General features: G+C 53.9%; 1 protein-coding gene and 2 long non-coding RNA genes across 5 annotated transcripts; 2 read left to right on the forward strand and 1 right to left on the reverse strand.

The window, feature by feature from the left end:
* The first annotated feature begins 43 nt into the window (after positions 1-43).
* On the forward strand, positions 44-7,884 carry LOC106728970. 3 transcript variants are annotated; one of them, XR_001365243.2, is made up of 3 exons: positions 44-262; positions 5,035-5,113; positions 7,750-7,884. It is a non-coding gene; the product is annotated as an uncharacterized LOC106728970 (long non-coding RNA). The 3 variants fall into 3 exon arrangements; XR_001365242.2 differs by having other exon boundaries at positions 52-254; XR_004314347.1 differs by having other exon boundaries at positions 63-212.
* YJU2 (YJU2 splicing factor homolog) lies at positions 6,255-20,782 on the reverse strand. Its single transcript, XM_006179318.3, has 8 exons — positions 20,637-20,782; positions 18,565-18,665; positions 17,002-17,146; positions 14,593-14,727; positions 12,088-12,269; positions 10,781-10,901; positions 7,869-8,013; positions 6,255-6,878 (listed from the first exon to the last, which is right to left on the reverse strand). Exons 1-8 carry the CDS (start codon positions 20,658-20,660, stop codon positions 6,766-6,768), a joined length of 966 nt encoding a protein of 321 aa, XP_006179380.1. The 5' UTR covers positions 20,661-20,782; the 3' UTR covers positions 6,255-6,765.
* On the forward strand, positions 9,033-10,626 carry LOC116659058. The gene is made up of 2 exons (XR_004314348.1): positions 9,033-9,245; positions 10,342-10,626. It is a non-coding gene; the product is annotated as an uncharacterized LOC116659058 (long non-coding RNA).
* Positions 20,783-20,958: the final 176 nt, after the last annotated feature.

Below are 20,958 nucleotides of genomic sequence, written 5' to 3' on the forward strand. Positions count from 1 at the left end.
CCCCCCCCACCGCGTCTTCTCCCGCCCCCTCTTCCCCCCCCGCGCTCCCCTCGGAGGTGACTGAGACCTTCAGCTGTTCTGGGGAGGGAGGGGAGCCGCTGCCGGTGGGGGGAGGAGGGATGCGGGGCGGGAGTCGCGGGTGCTGAGGCCGCGGCGACTGGACAGTGACCCGAAGGACCCAGGCTGGCAGGAGCGAGAGAGAAGCGCGGGAGGTGGGAACCAACAGAGGCTGACCTTGCTCGGGAGAGCGAGAGGTGCTGAGGTGGGGAGGTGGGAGAGGGAGTGGAGGTGGAAATTGGCCGGGAAGTGTGGGGCTGGACTTGACCGCCAGAAAGGGTGAAATTGACCGGCAGAGGGGGTGAGAGTCGCCACTGCTGAGGACTGAAATCGACCAAGGATCTGAGGTGAAACTGACCAGGAGACTGAGGGTGTGGAAATTGTTCCAGAGGTCACTGGCTAAAATGGGTATCGACGCAGCCAGCTGAAGGAAGAGGGCAGACGACAGAAGCGACGGGGTTCTGCCTTCCCGTCCCCCAAGAGGGCTCTTCTCCGTCCCCTCTTCCCAGGGGATTAATTGCAGGATGGGGGAAGGGGGCTGGGGCAGCTGGCCATGGGAAGGGAGATGGTATCTGTGCCTGCGTGTGTCTTCAGCATCTGTCCTTTTGTGGTTTCTGGGGGTGGAGGCAGGGAGGGGTCACAAATGAGAGAGGTCTCCGTCTTGCCTGGCCTGGCTGCCTGTAGGCAGCTGCAGCTGTCTGGGGGTGAGGACGCTAAGGGGTTAGGGGGCAGTGAGAGAGGCAAAGGGAGCTGCTGGCCAGTTCTAGAGCAAACACATTTTTTCTTTTCCCATAAAGGGGCTTGCTCATTTCCCCCTAATAGTGCAGTAAGAGAGGGGTGGTCAGAAAGGATGGGCCCTCAGATTTTCTTCTCCAAGCCCCCTAGGGTGGGCAGGTGCCTATGGCTTGGAGGGGAGGAAGGACACAAGTCAGAGGTGACACTGGTGTGAGCTGCCCCCCCCCAAGAATAGTGGGACCAGGGCAATGTCTATAGGGACTGCACTTTGCTCTCCTGATTTGAAAAATGGTGCTTCTGGTAGGAAAACCCCAGAGAGCTTGAGGAAGGATCGCCAAGGAGGGAGTGAATTTTTTCCTGATGGGGAAACTGAGGCACAGAGAGGGGAGGGACACCCCACACAGCTCATTTCTGCTTGGACGCCGTGATATGTCCTGGCTTGGGGTGACATTTGACACCTGCCAGGTCTCTTCATGGAATCAGAGGTTCTCTGTCTCCCCTCCACTATTAGTCCATTTCCCAGATGGGGCAAATGAGGTCCAGAGCTGACAAGGCAAGGTCTGTCCTCCCCTCGTCTTTCCTGCTTTGGCTGACTCACCCAACACAAACCTGTTGAACTCGGTCCTCCCTCCCAAAAAACATTCATACAGCCCCCCACCCCACCCCGCCCTCTGCTATCAGCAGCAAGGCAGCACCCCTCGGGACTGCCAGGGAGCAGGCGGATGATTGTCCTGTTTTCTGTCAGCCGTAAGGCAACTCCCTGCCCAGCCAGGGATGAGCTGCTGACAGATCTCATCAAATCCAAGTCCTCTCCCTGTCAGATAAATACACGATGTCTAAGGTATAGATATTTGAAAGGGGCCTTCTAATTACAGTGTGTGTCAGGAATAGCAATTAGAGGGCCCCGGAGGCAGAATCAAACGGCGTTTGACTTTCCTGCGCTTTTGAGCTGGCTTCTCCTGGGGCTGCCCCGACTCCCACCGCAAGAGAAGGGAGGAGGTTTGGGGAGGAGGGAGCGGGAGGTCATGGATGAGGAGGAGAGTCAGGCTGGGGGTCTAGCGACCCCAAGGTGGTGTGACCTTGAATAGCCACATAACCTTGGGTGTGATTTTCTTTTCTTTTTTTTTTTTTTTTTTTTTTGGTGGGGCGGGCAGGGAATTTTTTTTTATGCGGGTACTGGGGATTGAACCCAGGACCTCTTGCATGCTAAGCATCTGCACTACCACTAAGCTATACCCTCCCCTCGGGTTTTGGCTTTCTGACTGGGGGAGGAGGGAGCGAAGGAGCCATGCCAGGAGGGGGCTTTGGCATGGACAAAGACAAGGAGGCAGATAGTCTAGGGGTCCTGGACTGAGGGGACCTCCCTTCCCCCAGCACGAGTGGCCTCCTCTTGGGTGGGGCTCAGTTTCTGACCTTGGGTAAGTGATCTGGACTACCTTCCTGTCTGTACAACGAGAGTAACAGCTAACTTCTGTTGAATGCTACTGCCTGGCACTGTTTTGGGCACCTTAAAACATTTTTTTTGGAGATGTAATTCACATACACCATAATCTACCCACTTAAAGAGTAGATTTCAATGGGTTTTAGTACATTCACAAGATTGTGTAATCATCACTAATTCTAGAACAATTTCATCATCCTCCAAAGAAACCCCACACCGTTAGTAGTCACTCCCCATTCTTCCCAAATCTTCAGCCCCTGGCCTCCGTGAATCCACTCTCTGTGGGTTTGCCTGTTCTGGACATTTCACATAAATGGAATCCCACTCTATGCTACCATCTGTGTCTGGCTTCTCTCACTGAGCACCATGTTTTTAAAGTTCATCTAAATGGTAGTGAGTGTCAGTGTTTCATTCCTTTTTATGGCTGAACAGTACTTTCTTGTATGGCATTCAGTAGGTGCTCAGTATATGCTTAGGGTGGATGGGACCTCAGGAAGAAGAGAGAGGAGGTCCCTGGTTGGGGTTGTGCCTGCTCTCTCTTGCCTCATGGATCCCCATGTCTGCAGGGGGGTGGGAACCAAGGCACCGGACAGGAGGGGACCAGAGGGGCATGGCCCATGATGGGGCCTAAACACTCCTGATCTGATGGAGGAGGTGTGGCCTCAGGAGCTCCTAGTCTGATAGGAGAGGTAATTTCTATCCTCAGAAGCTCCTGAACACAGCCCTGCCTTTCTGAGCTCACAGTCTGATGAGACATGGCCTTGCCCTCAGAAGCCCCTAGTCTGATGGAGGAGGCATGACCCTGCCCTCTGAAGTACCCAGCCTGACAGAGGAAATACGTGCCTGCTTTCAGGAGCTCCCAGTCTAACGGAGAAGACATGGCTCTGCCTTCCAGGGCCCCAGGCTGATGGGGAAGGCACTGGTCCGCCCCCAGAAGCTCCCAGTCTACGGAGCGTGGTGGTCAAAGCTGCAGCCTCGCAGCCCTGCAGTTTCAAACCCAGGTCCTGCCTGTCACCCACTCTGCGTGTAAGGGAGTGTGTGCCCGAGGCCATGGGCGGCGAGCTCTGGGGTGGAGGGAGCTTGGGGAAGCAGAAGCGGCCCCTCGGCCCCTCCTCTCCTTTGTGAAGCCCAGGACCTGGCGGGAGTGGGCTCCAGCAGGAGGGGAGGCCACCCCCCACCAAGTCCCTCTGATGTGCTCGGGCAGCCAGGCAGCCCCAGGGGAACTGACGGAGGAGATTCTGGATGAGGCCTGACAGCTCCCAAGGACCAGATGACAGACACAGAGCTTGAGGGGGAATGGGGACCGTCAGCCGTGATGGGGAAGGGCAGGCCCCAGAGAGTGAAAAGGGGAGTATCCCGGGGAGGCAGGCTCAGGGCAGGGAGTGGGCTGGGGCCCTGGGGGGTCAGCACACATGACAGACCCCCATGTGTGGCTGTGCTGTGCCTCTGCCTGCTCGGCCTTGGGAACCCCCGCAAGGAAACTGGGGGCCAAGAGACACACTGTTCTGAGTGGGAGAACAATGCCTGCAAGGAAAATAAGAATGAAAGAAACAGTTCCAGTGGAGTGCAGAGGAGGCGGGGGGGGGGGGGAGGGGGCGGGGACATGGGGCTCCCTGGGCTTCAAGTTCCTTATCTGTGAGTGGGGGCCACCCACTCAGGCCCCAGACATGCACTGAGCACCTACTAAGTGCTCAGATGATCTCAGGTGCTAGGGACTCATTCATCAACACATTGACCCTTGCAAAGCTCACTGTCCAGGGGGTGGTCTGCAGGTAGACCCTCAGGTGGTCCCGAATGACTGCAGTCTCCTGGTGGTTGCACCCACCTGTGAGCCCCTGGAATGTGGGAGGGACCTGTGGCTCACTTCTAACCAGTGGAGCAGCCACAGTGATGGGGTGCCGCTTCTACCAGACCCTCCTTATGAAGCCAGCTGTTGGAAACATCTGTGCAGGCAAGGAACTAAGGGCAGTCTCTGGCCCAGAGTCCGTGAGGAAATGCATTCTGCCAACAAACACGTGAATGAGTTTGGAAATGGATCCTGCCCCCATTGGGCCTTCAGATGAGACCCCAGCCCCAGCCAACACCGCACCTGCTGCTGTGAGACCCTGAAGCAGACAACTCAGCGAAACCACACCCAGATTCCTGTGGTTTTAAGCTGCTGAATTTGGGGATCACTGGTTATGCAGCATTAGATCACTAATACAGGGGCCACAGGCAATAAACTCACCTTCTCAGGCACCCCCTCAGAACCATCCTACCCTGCTTTAGTTTCCCAAACATTATCACCACCTCTTGTATTTTTTTTATATCTTAATATGATATTTAGATGTTTAGCCTTTTATCTCTCATCTTCCAACAAGTATGTCACATTTGAGAGTGGTCTATGAGGCTGTTTTTCTTCACTGCTGTAGCCTCAGTGCCTAAAACAGAGCCGGGCACATAGCTGGTGCTCAATAATTGTTTGGAACGAGCAAATGGATTAATCACTTGCTTTGGGAAGCTTAAACAAATGAGTGCATGTGAAGAGCTTAGCAGAGGTTTGGCAGACGGTCCGTGCTTCACTGACATTAGCTGTTATTATTCCCTAAATGGACCCCACGTACTCCATCCACCGTGTCACCTGTCCTCAGGGTGACATCAGCCAGCAGGGATGTAGGAACAGTGTGAGCCTAGAAGTCAGGGTAGGAGTTGTCTTGGCCACCTTTCCCTGGAGGCTGTGGGGAGCAGAGCTGTGTGACCCAGACTGGGGCCAGAGAACCTTTTCTATAAAGGTCCTGAGAGTAAATATTTTGGCTTTGCAGGTCCTAGAAATACTGTCTTAACCACCCACTTCTGCCGCCGGAGAGTGAAGGCAACCATGGATAATATGCACACAAATGGGTATGTCAGTGTGCCAATAAAACTTCATTTACAAAAATAGGCGAGGGGCCAGGTTTGGCCTGTGGACCATAGTATAGTGACCCATGTTTTAGAATGGAGTTAGGTTAAGACTTAATAATATTAAGTAGATAATAGTAACAGATGGTGCTCAGCAACTTATAACTGGCCGCGTACAAGGCAAAAATTGTGTGGATCAGGAGCATTGGAAGTTCAGGAAACAGTCTGACAGAATGAATCAGAATGAACCAGAGAGGTCCCTCCCCTAAGTCTCTGTTCACAACTACTTAAGCTGGATGATTTATTTTTTAAGTATTTTTTTGAGGGGGGAGTTAATTAATTTATTTACTTTTAATGGAGGTACTGCGGATCGAACCCAGGACGTCGTGCATGCTAAGCATGCATTCTACTACTGAGCTAGACTCTCCCCCGGGTGATTCATTTTAACCCAGAGTCTCTGAGTGGCCAACATCCCAGGCCCTGCCTGTAGGATGCTGAGTTGGGAGGAAATGGGTGCTGGTCCATGCTTCACAACTGGCTCTGGCATGGAGGACCGATTTGCAGCATTTGCTGACTTCCATGGTGTAAACACTCCTGCCGTGGCCAGCTGTAAGCTGCTGAGCATAGAACTTGGAAGAGAGATGCAGGAGGCTTCAGTTCTCACCAGCTGCCAGTGGGGGCTGGCTTCAGGGTTTCAGAATCAGGACCCCCAGGTTCCATCCTCGCAGCCATGGAGCTGTGATGTGAGACCCCCTGCCCCTCACAAGAAGCCTTGGTTGGATCCCGGTTCACTTCTTCATCCTGTCCCTAAGCAGGGAAATCATGGTAGGAAGCAGATCCCCAGAGTGGGGGCGTTTCATTCCCAAACTCTGACCGCGAAAAGCACAAAACCTAATTATCGGATGCCAGACGCAAGTCTGTGTGTTTGTGAGTGTGTGTTGGAGAAGGGCTGATGGCAGTAACCCTGGGAGAGAAGAGATGGGGGTTGATCAGGATATGGAGGAGTCTTGTGGGGGCACAGGACCTTCAGCTAGAAAATACTGCAGTAGGAGAGGCAACCCTCAAGGAGCACGAGGTGTGGAACCAGACTTACTGGCCACGTGACCATATCAGTTTCCTATTGCTTAACAGATTATCCCCAAACTGCATGTGCTAGACAGCATTTATTATCTCGTCTTTTCTGAGAGTCAGGAGTCAGGGACTGGCTGGGTCGCGTGGGTCTACAGCCCCTCCTCAGATGCTGGCACAGACAAGGTGCCCAGGCCAGATCAGCAGGTTCCTTTCACTGGTTCCAGATGGTTCTGTGGTGGGAAGGGATAGAGCCAGTTGGGGTGGGAGGGCTCATCCACGTGCACAAAACACCTCTGACAACTCAAGGACTGTCCGAGAGACTACCTCCAAGGCCTGCTGGAAGCTGTTCCAGGGATGCTGTGGTGTGAGCTGCGGACCCCGAGCTCCAGAGAGCGGGAGGGCGGGGGGACAGGAGAGACACTGAGTCCTTTGGCGGAAGCTCTCGCTGGCCCCACCGGCCTCGGAAGACATTCGTGTTTGTCTGGTCGTAACTCCAGTTGGTCCCAAGGCCTCCTGCCCGACCACTGACCACCGTCTGGAGCTGGATGTGTGACCTTGACCCCAGGAAGGGCCGGGGGCAGGGCTCAGTTGCTGCTGTTGCTGTCCTCGCTGTCCGAATACACACCCAGCTGGCTCAGGGAGGAGGTGCCGGGCATCCGGGGAGCAGGGTCAGCCACCTGCCCATTCTCTGTGGCGCCTGGGGGAGAGGCAAGAGCTAGCTGACCAGGCGTCTCCCTGCAGCCCCTCTCTGGACAGCTCTGGGAGGGCTGAGCCCAGGTGAGGTCGGCCATTCCTGCTTGTTTGCAGCCTTTCTGGAAACCGCCTGGCAGACCCATCACAGTGCAAATCCACACACCCCTTAGCCCAGCAGCTCCACTTCTGAAAGCTGACCTGGGTGGGCACAGGTGCCTGTGCAGGAGTACAGCACAGAAAATGGAAATGTTCCGAGTCCCAAGTGAACCTGTGTACCACTGTGATGAAGAGGGGCAGACACTGGCTTCGCCACCCACCCGGCTGTGTGGCTCTGGGCCAGTGGCTTCACCTCTCTGGGCCTCAGTCTCCTCATCTGATAAGCGGGGTAGTAACTGTTCTGGTAACAATGGCCCACGTATCCAGAAGGCCCGGTGGGCACCAGGATATACTGCAGGCACCTGATGTGGAGCAGCTCAGGGATCAGCCCCAAACTCTACGAGGCCCTGGGGGTTGGTCCTGTTGTCATCCACGTCTTACGGGGGACAGGCTCCTCAACCGAGGCCACAGACCAGCACGTGGTGCCCCAGAATCCTGCTCTTTCCACCTCGCTGGGCCGACCCCACCCTAATTCTCCATCTCCCAAGGTTCGGGGGCCACATACACAGAGCGTAAGCGACACAACCACCAGGAGGCAGACACATGGGAACCGGCCTGGGGCTGGTGTCTGTGGACAATGGAAGACAGGGTACTGGAGGCGGCGGGATCTGGCGATCTACCCTATACATCCTCATCCGACTTGAGTTTTAAAAACAAGCACTTGCTCTTTTTGTAATTAAAAGAAAAAAGGAAACTCCACCCTTCTCCCCTTACCTTAGGTGGGGTGCACACACTCCCCAGCTCACACCCCACGGAGGCTCTGAACAGCAGGAGCGCTGCTGCCACCTGGTGGCCACCTGTGGTACTGCATGCAGCTTCCGGGTCAGCAGGAACCTACCTTGGGCAGGTGGGGCCCCACCGCACTCGATGCTGCAGTCCAGGTCTGTTTTCTTCACCACGACCAGGCCCGACAGCTGGGGCCTGCTACCAAGGGTGCCCACGCTGCGCTCCCAGCTCTCTGCCTTCTTCTTGGCTTTTGGGGCCTGCAGGTGGTGGTGGTGGGGAATGACTCAGGGGTCTGTCCCAGATCCCACCCCTTCTCTGGCCTCCCTGCTCCTAGTACCCAGCTGAGCCAGGAGATTTACCATTCCCATTTCCCCTGCTGTGCTGACCAACTCTCTCCCCTACTCTAAACTCCTCTGTGGCTCCCCATTGCCCTAAGCTTGGCACTCAAGGTGTCTGCCCATTTTCTACGGCACACACCCTGCACTTACACTTCCTAAATCACACCGTGGCTGCTCACCTCCACGCTTCTACCCACGCCATTCCCTTCACCTGGAATGCTCCCTTTGCTTCTAGTTCACTTGGTGAACCCCTACTCATCCTTCAATACCCAACGCAAGTATCTGCTCTCCTGGGAAGCCTTTCCCCGTAGTTCAAGTAAGTGCTGCATGTCTGTGACCACAGTGCCCTCTACTGCCTTATTAACTGCCTCCTCAACCACGCGGTGGTGTGCTGTCTTGTTCACTGCTAGGTCTGTATTAGGTGCTCAACATGTTCTAAGGAATGATGGAAGATGCAGGAACCCACACTGGGAACTAGTTAGGGGGAAGCAGAAAGAGACTCAGCCCCACCTCCAGCTCTTTTATCTCACCAGGAGGGACCCCTTGCATCTGTTTGATGTTTAAATAGAGGAACTGGAAACCACTGGGTACAGGAGGCCGTCAGAGCCAGGAGCTGGGGGTGCAGGGGAGCTCACCACAGGGGCCAATGAGGGTGGGTGAGCAAGCAGATGACAAGGACACAGTCATCAGACCAGTGGTGTGAAAGAAAGAAGTCAGGGTGGTGTGACAGTGTACAGGGGGGCGGCCACTGCTGCTAAGCTGGTCAGCAGAGGTTTCATCAGAGAGGTGCCCTTGTGCTGAGGTCAGACGAGGAGATGCAAGGGAGGGCGCTCTAGGCAAAGGTGGGGGGGGGGGGGACTGGGCCTGGCCCATTCAGGGGGCTGGTGCGACTGGAGTGGTGGGGTGGGGGGAGGAGGAGGACACAGTGGCCACCCTGCATTCCCTGTGTGTGGTGACCAGGACAGACGCAGTCCGGGGCAGGGACAGAGAGAGACTGGCAGTCCCAGCTGAACCTTTCTTATCCGGCACCACCGAGCTGACTGGCGGAATAACTGCTGTCCTTCACCTCTTGTCAAGCACCGTTACGGGCCCCGGTGTCGGGCTGGGCGCTGAGAGCTGCGTGTATTCGACCCCAAGCCTGTTTAAGCCAGGTGCTTGTGTGATTAAACTAAACCAAGGGAAAGAGAGGGCTAAAAAAAGAGGTGCTTCCCTAAGGGTTATAGGGAAGTTTGTGTAAAACAAAAGAAAACAGAAGGTCTACCATCAAATTAGTGACAAACAAGGTAACTATAAAAAAAGACGGGGAAAATCATAAAAGGTCAGACTGCGCTGAGAGAACCTTCAATCTCTTCCTCCACTTGAAAGAAAAAAATAAAGAGGAAATTTTAGACAATGAATCCTGAGGGTACAAGACAGTGTGAGAACTCTAACCAGGGGATACAGCCTCAAAAAAAACATCTAGGTCCTATGTCAAAAGATTAATGGGTGAGAGTGAGTGGCCTGCAAACCCACGCTCGGAATTCTCAGCTGAAACATGGCTGTGCCACGAAAGACTACATTTCCCAGGCCCCTTTGCAGTGGGGTGTGGTCGGGTGGTCCAGTTCTGACCAATGGGGTGTGAGCAGAGGGATGTACTCAGCCCAGGGTATGTGGACCCTCCAGACCCTCCTCCCCTGCCCTATCCTTCCCACTGGCTGGGATGCAGACGTGGCACTGAGCTGCCTTGCAGTGAGGGCACCATGCTCGGAACGGCAGGACAATGAGGAGGCCTCCTGGGCCCGGGACACCAGGGAACCACCCTCCCTGTTCTGCATGGCCCTGTACAACTGTTGTTTCAGAGAAAAGTAACTTCTGTGCAGTTGAAACCGCTGTTCCTTTGGGTGGTGTCCAGTGGTTAGACTTGTATTTAACTAATACAGACCACAAACACGGTTTGAATTAAAATAGAAACACTCTGGGGTGTCTGTGTTATTTACAATTTCCCACTTTAACCCCTCTCCTTCGATTAACAAAACCGAGTGGCCCTGACCACCTTGGGTAAGACGGCCATGCTGGAAAATGCCAGTCATCCCTGGCCCCTCCCGGCCAAACCCTCTTCTTGCCATCTGTCTGCCAACGCCGGCAGCTGGAGGCGGCAGCTGTCAGCTTCCACTGCGGCAGATATGGCCCCGTGACCACGTCCAGCCCTGGGCCTGGAGGGGAGTGGAGGTGGGCTGCATCTGAATCCGGGCCTCGGGCTGCTTGCAGGCGTTCCTCCGCACACCCTCAGCCTTCCTGCAGCGGGAACCCCAGGGTGCGCTGAGCCAACTGTAACCACGGAGCTGGAATCCACGTTCCAGGACAGGGCAGAACAAGATGCGGGGGAGCCTGCATCCCTGAATGATCGCACGGAGCAGGGCTGCCCGGGAGTCCACAACTTGGGGAGTCTCCTGGTTTCTGCAGCTGAAGCAGGGGTGCAAAACTACTGATCCACAGGGCCTACCACCTGTCTTTGTAAATAAAGTTTTATTGGCACATGGCCACGCTGGCTTATTTACACATGATCTATGCCTATTTTGTGCTACGACGGCAGAGGTGAGCATTTACGACCCAGACTCCTCTTTCAAGACAATGTTAAGCCAAACCCTGGTTCACTTGGTTCCTGCTTAACCTGTGAGCGGGTGGAGATGCAGGCAGCCCCACTCACCTCGTCCAGGATGGCAGTGGGGTTGGGCCAGACAGCCGGCCGGGGCTGGCAGGGAGGAGCACCCTCGTCTGAATCAGAGTCTTCCAGGAGTCTTCGTTTCCTAGATTCTTCCACTAAGGTGCTGCGGGACGGAACATGGGACTTGGGGATGCACTCTGGTGGGGGGCAGTGGCTGAGACACACAGTCCCTTCCCCACCTGCTGAGGCGTGCTTCCCTGACCTCACTGAGCAGGGGATGCAGGGTGCACAAATACCTTAAAAAAGTAAAAGTGCTTTGTCTACTGGGCCCAGTGGGGTGGTTAAGTGCCTGGAGGCTGGAACCAGGCTGTCTGGATTCGAACCCCAGCTGGGGGATCTTGGTCAGGGCTGTGCCTGGAGCTCCCTATACCTCAGTTCTCTCGACCACCATAATGATGGGGCCAAACCCCAAATAGCCTGGCACCCAGAAGGGGCTCGATAAATGCAGACACCGCTCCCTGCTAGTCATGGAATCACCGATCTGCCAACCCAACAGTGCCGACTGCGCACCTACTACGTGCCTGACCCTGTTCCAGGCCCCGGAGCCAGAAGCCAAACCAAGTCCCTGTTCAGACTCTCGAGGGAAGACACGATAGATCTGGAAAGGGGTGAATCAGCAAGATGGCTCTGGACAGCGGGAGACGCCGTGCAGAAGCATGAACACAACAGGCCTGAGGCCATGTCTTGCGAAGACTGCTCACCAGCCTGGCCCTTGGGGGTGTCTGGAACTAGGCCTGGGGCTCCTGCCACCCTTGCTGATGAGGGGCTCCCTGTCCCTGCACTGTCTGTGCAAACATGGGGTCTACACAGGCACCTGCTCTCCTCTCGGAGCCTGGGGTCTCGGCCGTGCTGGACAGAGGTGCTTGCGTGACTGGGTCTCATGAGTCCCCCTGGGCACGACAGCTCACCTGCACTGTCCCATCTCGTTTTGGGGGAATTAAGCCCGTCCTGTGGGATGCCACCGGGAGAGGACAGCTTGCACCCGGTCCCCCGACTCTGCCCCAGGCACCTTTCCCCTCTGCTGATGTTTCTCTGTAACTTCACTACAATTAGCCATTGAACCTGGGGGTGGTCTTGGGGCCCCGATACAGATGCCATGAAAGAGAACGTGAGATGAGGGGTGCAGGGAAGGCCTCCCTGAGAAGGTGACCCTTGAGGGGGCCGTGGAAAGATCCGGACGGGGAATTCCAGGCAGAAGGAAGGGACCTACGAGGGCTGTGCGCTGGGTGGGCACACCCAGGGCTCCCGGGACTGCGGCCCTGCCCTCCATGACTCGCGCCCCGACTCACGCCGCCTCCCTCTCGTCCTCCTCCTGCTCCTGCTTCTGCCGCTCCTCCTCCGACAGGCGGTGCTGCCGCAGCATGGCCTCGAAGTCCACGTGCGCCTGCCGCTGGTTCAGGTCCTTGAGCTCCTGCAGGTTCTCCAGCACCTCCATCTCCAGCTTGGAGTCCTTGGTTCTGTTCTCCAGCACCTGACGGGCAGGCAGACACTGGGCTCAGTGTGCTAGGGCCTCACCCCGCCACACAGCCTGTCTGGCCTCAGGGGTCATGGGGGCAAGGCAAGGACACCACACCCTGGTGCCTCGATCCACAGCGCCTGGTCCCGTCACTGTACCCATTTCACAGCTTGGAACACTGAGTTTCTGGGAGGGCAAGGGACTGCCTGAGGCCATGTGGCTGGTCAGTGGTGGAGCCAGGTGGCCTGGACATCCAGCCTGGCTCTGTCACTCAGTAAAAATAATAAAGCAGATTAACAAAGACAACCTGAGCAACTGCCATGTGCCAGGTGCCAGGCTGAGGTGTTTCCAAACATAACGTCATTTACTCTTTGCAACAACCCCATTTTACAGCCAAGGAAACTGAGGCTCAAAGAGGCGGGGCTGGTCCCCCCAGGTGTCCGAGAGGTGGCTCTGGAGCCCGGCAGGGCTGGGTGTGACTCCTTCCTGGCTCTGTCGCCTTGTTGTGTTAGCCCTCTGGGAAAGCTCTGGCGTTCGTGGTGGTTTGGAAACACGGTCACACGTTCTTTGGCCTAATTCCCCTCCCACGGAGGGAGGGCTGGTTCAGTGACTCGCTTCTAAGGAACAGAATAGGACCAATGATGTGTGTCACTTCAGAGACACAGAAGGCCCTGGGCTGCTCCTTGTTCTCTCTAGGACTCTCACCAGGGGAGGGGGGCGGCCCCCACACTGTGAGGGGGCTCGAGCTGCGGAAGGGCCCACGTGGAGAGGAGCTGAGGCCCCCAGCCCACAGCCACACGTGGGAGCCGTCCTGGAAGCAGCTCCTTCAGCCCTCAGGTGAGGCAGCCCCGGCCGACAGATTTACTGTGACTGTGTGAGGGACCCCACACCAGAACCATCCAGCAAAGCTATTCTTGGATTCCTGACCCTCAAAAACTGTGGGATGATAAACATTTCAAGTTGTAATAAACGTTTGAAGTTGCAAAGTTTTGAGGTAACTTGTTACACAGGGACAGCTAACCCATACCAGGGTAACAAGCCCTTGCTGGCCAGTGTAGCGGTAACTGGAGCTGCACACGGACAGCACTGGAGCAGCTCTGGGCACACAGCAAACTGTCTCTAAGGCCCATTTCTTTCCCTGCTGCTCTGTGCAGCCACTGAAGAGTCAGATCAGATCATAACTGGTAGAGGCGGGAGGGACCAGGAATAGAGGAGGATTACGGGGCGAGAGAAGACAGGAGGGAACACGGACATTCAGTATTTCTGAGAAAAGTAGCAAAAATGTCCAGTTACAGATGAAAATAATTTCTTTAAGGAATAACAACAGTCTGCACATTTATGGACTACTGACTATGTGCCAGGCCCCGTCCTCAGTTTTATGTGTATGAGCTCATTTAATCCTCACCACAGGCACATAAGGAGGGGACAGTTTCGATCTCATTTTACAGATGAGGATGCTAAGGCACAGAGAGGCCACGTGCCTTGGCCAAGGTCACATAGCCAAGGAATGGTCAAGAGAACTTTTCCTTCTATAACCTAGACTTAACCCCCTTACTGGTCTAACAGGTCACGGGAACCTCTGTAGAAAACTGTAGGGTAGCCGCCTGCAGGAAGTACCTTGTGTTCTGAAGTCCAACTTCCTGGCTCCCTGAGTCTGTTCTCTCTTGCTGTGCAACAATTTGCCACCAGCCCAGTGGCTTAACACAGCAGGAATTCACTGTCTCACGGTTTCTGTGCGTTGGAAGTCTGGCCTGGCGTGGCTGGGTTTTCCAGCAGGGTCTCACTAGGCTGAGGTTAAGGGCCCAGGGCCCTCTTCTGAGCTTGCCCAGGCTGCTGGAGAATTTAGTTCCTCGTGGTTGTGGGACTGAGATCCCCGCCTTCCTGCTGGCTGGGGGCCGGGGGCCATTCTCAGCATCTAGACACTGCCCACCTTCTCTGCCATGTGGCCTTCTCCACAGTGTCACTCCTTCACATCTCTGATGTCCTCTGTCTCTGACTCTAGACCCAGACTAATGCGCTCAGGTGACAGGCCAGGTCCACCTGTCTCCCTTTCATGTGATCTCCCTTTCCTGACGGCAACAACTGGGCTACAGTTCAATCTAACATATGTGATCACAGGAGCAGACCCTAGTATACCCAGTCCCAGGACTATGCAGGGCGTGTGACCAGGAGGTGGGGGTCTTGGGGACATCTTAAGAGTTCTGCTGACCACACTCCCCACCCCATCACCCTGCCCAGAGGCCTGAGGCAGGAAGGGGCACCGACTCCACCAGCATCCATGCACGCATGCACACACACACGTGTGCAGCCACGCACGCACACGTGGCACCTGGCTCACCTTCATGGGGTTGTTCAGCTCTTCGTCCTCCCGCTCTTTCTGTACCCTCTTCTCTTCCTCCTCCAGGAGCTTCTCGGCCTGGAAGTTCCGCGTGGCTCCGTGCTCCATGGTGTAGTCTGTGTTTTCAGGGTCTGTCTGGGAGGGAGGATGGGCAGATGTCAGCTCATAAGTCCCTGGGCATCGAAGCTTCTGCTACTAAACAGCAGCCAGCAGCCTCGGACACCTCTCTGTGCTTCACTCCTCCTAATATTGATTCTTTCTTTTCTTGTCTTATTGCTTTGGATAGAACAGTTCTTTCTTTCTAGTGCTCCTGTGTCCTTCTACAGAAACGCTGAACTCCCTAGCATGGAATTTCAGACCCTTCTCCACCTGCCTACTGCCTCCCTGCTACCTTTCACCCCCCACATTTGCAAATAAAAGTCTCTGGGCCTCTGCACATTTCCCTTCTGTTGTGTGTGTACGCACGCACACTTGACGTTTTTCCCTTGATTATAAATTACACATCAAGTACACACAGGGTATGCTCCCATTTGCATTTATAAAGCAGAGAGGCAAAATACAACGTTGCATCCTGGATAAGACCCTGGAACAGAACGAGGACATTAGTGGAAATGCTGAAATCCACACCATGTCTGGAATTTGGTTAACAGTAATGTTCCAGTGTTGGTTTCTTGTGCAACAGGTGTCCTGTGGAAACGGAAGGTAATAGCAGGAGGGGAAGCTGGTGGGGGCAGATGGGGCCTCTGTGTGCTGTCTGTGCAACTTCTCTGCAAGCCTAAAAGTATTCCAGAACAAGAAGTGTACTATTTCAAAAGCACTGCTTGAATTCTGTTTTTACCACATGCTCACACACGCACACATACACATATATGTGTAATCCTAGTTATTTAATCAACTGAAATTCTTCACAAGAAAGGCCAGTCTGTAACACTGTGCCATAGATACTCCAGTCCGTAAAAAAGTCACGTGTATTCATTAATATCTAAATATATACATATTCCACAATTCAGGTTAAAAATATCATTTTCAGGACATATCAACCCCAATGTCCATTAGCTGATGAGTGGATAAACAAAACACAGTCCATCCACAGAGTGAAATATTATTTGGCCTTAAAAAGGAGTAAAGCATTGACATTCATTACAACTTGGATGAACCCTGAGGACTCGATGCTCAGTGAGAGAAGCAGACACAGAAGGACACACAATGTGTGACTCCATGGATGTGAAATGTCCAGAGCAGGCCAGTCCACAGGGACAAAGAGTAGGTTCCTGGGTCCCAGGGGCTGGTGGGGGGAGATGGGGAGAGACTGCTAATGGGGATGGGGCTTATTTTGGGGCTGTTGAGAATGTCCTGGAATCAGGCAGAGGAGACAGTTTACGACATTAGGAATATACTAAAAAACCACTGAATTACACACTTAAAAGGGTGAATTGTATGGCATATAAATCATCTCATAAAGCTGTTGTCAAAAAAGTAAATAATTAAAATACATAATTTTCAAATGTACTCTGTTTATTTTAATCAAATCTGGGTCTTTTTTATTGAATTATAGTTTACAATGCTGTGTTAATTTCTGGCGTACAGCACAGTGATTCAGTTATAAATACACATAAATCCATCCCTTGTTCATATCCCGTCTCATTATAGGCCGTTACGAGGTCATGAGTGCAAGTGCCTGTGCTACACGGTAGGACCTTGTTGTTTATTCAAAATCTTGTGGGGTTTTTTTGTTGTTGTTTTGAGGGATTTTTTGGGAGGGGGAGGGGAAGCAATTAAGTTTACTTATTTATTTAATAGGATTTTTTTTTTTTTTTTTGGCGAGAGAGATAATTAGACTTACTTACTTACTTTTAGAGGAGGTACTGGGGATTGAACCCAGGACCTTCTGTATGCTAAGCATGCGCTCTACCACTTGAGCTATACCCTCCTCTGCAAGTTTATTTATTTTTTAATGGAGGTACTGGGGACTGAACCCAGGATCTTGTGCATGCTGAGCACATGCTCTGCCACTGAGCTGTACCCTCCCCACTAAAATCTTGGTTTTTAACTGAACGAAAAAAGCCTCTGGCAAAAAACAAAACAAAACACTCCAACGGTACTTGTGAAGTATGTGAAGAGAAAGCTGTAGGTTCTCTTCATCCTTTCTCCACATCTTTAATGCCACCCTTGGGGTAACAGTTGCAGTGACAGCGTGACCCTGCTGGCGGGAACTATCCCACCGTATAGCAGTTTGTCTGCTGAATCCCTCATGATTGTACAGCTAGGCTGCTTCTGGGTTTTTGCCTTTATAAACAGCACTGCCGGGAACTTCTCCCCAAACATTTGCCATTTCCTGGATTTCCTAGGAAGGAGAGGACAGGAGCGGTGACCCCAGGGGAGGAGGGATAGGCCCGACTGGCCGCCTACCTTGAAGGTGATCTCTGCCAGGCAGCGCGTGCACTTGATGTAGAAGCGGAAGATGGGCAGGCCCAGGTAGGCCTCGTTCTGCACCGTCTCTTTGCGAGCGTTGAACTTCTTGCCCTTGTAGATGTACTCTCCACATGTCTTACACCTGTGGGGCAGGATGGGGACTCAAGCCAGGTCGGGACCCTGGTTCCTACCGGTAGGATGCCTTAGCCTTACCTGGCAGATGGCTGCTTACATGCCTCCCGGGATGGGGAGCTCCCTCCCTCCCAAGGAGCCTGGCCCACTATGTGTACAGATTTCTCTTAGCTGGCACACTCTTATCGCTAATATCCACCCAGGTCTCGGCCCAAGTGTCGCCTTCTTGAGAAGCACCCAGACCATGCAGACTAGGTGAGACTCACCTGTCACATACTCCTGGAAGCAAGCCTGATGTTCACAGGGCATCCTGACCTCAAGGGGGGAGATTCCACCAAAAGGAAAGCCACTGGGAGCAAGGCAGAGGTCCTGACCCCCTGCCCTCCCTCAGCCCGTCCCTGGGCCCAGAACACCAACCTCCTGGCTGATCCTACAAACACTCTGGCTTGGTCCCACCTCCGGGCCTTGGCCCTGGCAATTCCCACCGCCCGTGACACCCTTCACTCTTCAGGTCCCAGTTCCACTGGCATGTCTTCTGATATTTCCCTGACCACCCCAGCGAAGCAGCCCTGCTTCCCTGCCCCAACCAGTCACTCTCTCTCACGGTGACTGACGAGTCCTAGAAACGCCTCTCGTGAATAAGCCTGAGCACCTGTTTGTTATCTCTGCTTCCCACCAGACTGGGGTCCCTGGGGTCAAGTCCTGATCCCTACTGTGTCCCTGGCACACAGCCTAGGCCCCGGCACACAGCAGGTGCCAAAAAACTGACTGCTGAGGGGTAAAAATGAAGAAAGGAAGAAGAGAGAGAAAAGCAGCAGATCAGTAACATGTAAACAGGTGCTGAGTTTAACAAAGGTGTCTCTGATCACTACTTCATTTCCAGCAGGCTAAAGTGTGAAAAACTGTGGGGCTTAGAATTGGAGAGCTCTGGTAATTCCGAGGTGGTATAAAGGACCAGGTCTGGGGACTACTGGGAGTTAGGGGAGAATAGAGAGGGTTGGGCGGGGGTCAGGAGGACCTCTCTGAAGGGGTGAGATTTAAGCCAAGCCCTGAATGGTGAAGAAGAGCCAGCCACATGAGAGCAGAAGGAAGAATGTTCCAGGCAGAGGGAACAGCTTAACAGCTTGTGCAAAGGTCCTGGGGCAGCAGTGGACCAGGCTTTTGGAGGGAGTGAATACATGGTAAACACTTTTACTACCGCTGATCAGGATCTCGAGGCCAGAGCCAGCCAGGAGCTCTGAGAGGTCAGAGAGATTAATCCTGAATGGCAGCAAAACAAGGTCTGGCACGGTCACTCTCTCACTGGGTCCATGCCTGAGCCAGGACTGGTGACCTGGTTTGAGCACTGGGGATGGGCTGCGCCCTGTGGACGCCGGGCACTGGGTCTGTCTGCCCTGACCAGTGCACGGGACCTGCAGGGTCGCTCACCTCATGTTGAAGGGGGCCATCAGCCGCACCACGTACTGCCGGTCTTTGGGCAGCTTGAGCTTGGGGATCTTCGATGGGTCGAAGTCAGGCGGGTAGTATTTCTGTGGGGACAAAGGAAGGGTCAGGGGAGCTGCTTTTAGATGCAGGGGTAGGCCAGGGGCAGAGGGAAGGGGCTCTGGGGAGTTGTGTCCAGATCTCCAAGACCACCCCCAGGTTCGATGATTTGGTGAGAGGATTCGTACAACTCCACACACACTTGTGTTCACAGCTACTATTCATCACAGCAGAAGGACAGAGAAGAAAATCAGCAGAGGGAAAAGGCACATGGGGTGGGGCCCAGGGAGACCAGACACAAACTTCCAGAGTCTTCTCCTGATGGAGTCAGGTTCCCCAGGGATGAACTGTGATGATACATGTGGAATGTCTCCCAGGGAAGTTCGTGGGGACCTAGTCCCCAGGGTTTTCACTGGGGGCCGATCATGCAGGCATCTCTGCCTGGCATGTACAAAGAGGCCAGAACCCAGGAGGGGAGCAGATGCTCAGCGAAACCACATTGTCTGTACACAGTTTAAGCTCAGGGAGCCATTCTTTTCAGAGAACAGTGGGAACCATCCTGAAATTCAAGTTCACAGATGCCAGCCAGGTCCAACATTGCAAGCCAGACTTTGCAAGGACAGGTGTCTCAGGCCTGCTGTATTAACTCTTCCTGCACAGGAGCCTGGGATGAGAGATGTGGAGGAGGTGAGTTTGGATTATGAAAAAAATAACTACGTAGGCTAATCAGAAAATAAAGCACTTTGCATTTTGAGCACCTACTTGGTGTCAGCTGCTTTTTAGAGAGATTTATATTCCTTGCCTCATAGAATCCTTGCAAAGATTCCATGAGATGAGAGTGATGTACCCATTTTACACAACAGGAAATTGAATCCCAGTGGTTTCAGCTGCTGGAGATCACACAACGTAAGCAGCAGAGCCAGGATTCAGACCTAGAGACATGACTCTGGGAAACTATAGTATAGTGATGAATTAGATGAATTACAGAGCTGGGGGGGGGATGGGTTTGAGTCCTCTACTCCCTGGCTATTATATAACCTCTCTGGGCCTCAATTGCCTCATCTGAAGAACGGATAACCTGTCCACCTGCGAGGACTTGTTAAGTATGGCACTTAGAGAAATGGCTGGCAAATAGAAGTATCAACCAACAAGTTATGGAAATAGATGGGCCCCCAGTTGGATCCTCAGAATGGAAAGACTTTCAGGACACGAAGTCTAGCACGCTGCAGTAGAATGTGGGGTGGCTAGGGCTGGATCCCTAACATAGGTGTTTAAAAGATTAGGGCACTGAGTCACAGGAAGGGGACATCAACCTGACCTCGGAAACCTGGGCTCCAAGCCATCAGTCTGGAGGTCTGCTGTCTACTCCGTCCTGACATCTTGAGCTTACACACTCCCATGCCGGGGAGCTCATCCCCTTCCTGGGAGCACATACCCTCCTGGAGAGTGGGAAACAGGGACTTAGAATTCCGGAGCTCTCTTCTCCAGAAGCTGAATCCTGCCTTCCAGACACCCCCTCTAAACCCCAAGAGTCCTGGTTTCCCTCAACAGAGCTGGGAGAAATTGCGGCAACTGGAAGGGCACCTCTGACAGCAGAGCAGAAGTGTTTAGCAAAGTCTAACCCCTCCAAGGAACACGATTGGCTAGAGACCCCAAGTGGGGCGGGGTTAACAGAGCCACGCCTCCTGAACGTGAGGGTGTAGAGTGGGCATACCAATGATTTACGGAATCTCCGCCCCCAATAGAAGTGATTGGATAATTCCCTAGGACAACCCAATCAGGAGAAGTGATTGACTAGCTACCCCAAGCTCCGCCCCCACAGGTGATTGGGTACAGCCCAGCCTGGAGGGGAAGGTGTAGCGAAGGCCCACCCCCCGCGGAAAGTGATTGGGAGGAGTGTGGAGAAGCCCGCCTGCGGAAGGCCGTTGGGGAAGAAGGCAAAGATACCGAAAGCCCACCACGACCAGAGTTCCGAAATGTCCCGCCCCGAGTAAAAGCCCTAATCGCCCAACACTTACGTTTAAAACTTTTCGCTCCGACATCTTTGCCTCCTATTCTTGTCACTAGCACGAACGTACTGGTTACGCTTGGTGCTTATCGAACTTCCCCGATCGTCCGTCCCATGTTTCCGACTACGTCACATCCTCCACCCGCTCTTATTGGCTGCGGCACACACAGCTCTCCTTTTCATTGGTTATAAGCCCGCCTGTCAAGGTCCTAACCATTCTGTCTTCCCTTCCGAGTTGCAAACTCGGTGGTGCACAACAAAGGTTCCGGGAGGTGCTGGCCCCCTAGAGGTGAGCGGCGTCTCGTTAAAATTTCGACGTGGCCGGTGGTCGC

The sequence above is a fragment of the Camelus ferus genome, chromosome 22, assembly GCF_009834535.1.
Source record: "Camelus ferus isolate YT-003-E chromosome 22, BCGSAC_Cfer_1.0, whole genome shotgun sequence".
NCBI classification, from domain to species: Eukaryota; Metazoa; Chordata; class Mammalia; order Artiodactyla; family Camelidae; genus Camelus; species Camelus ferus.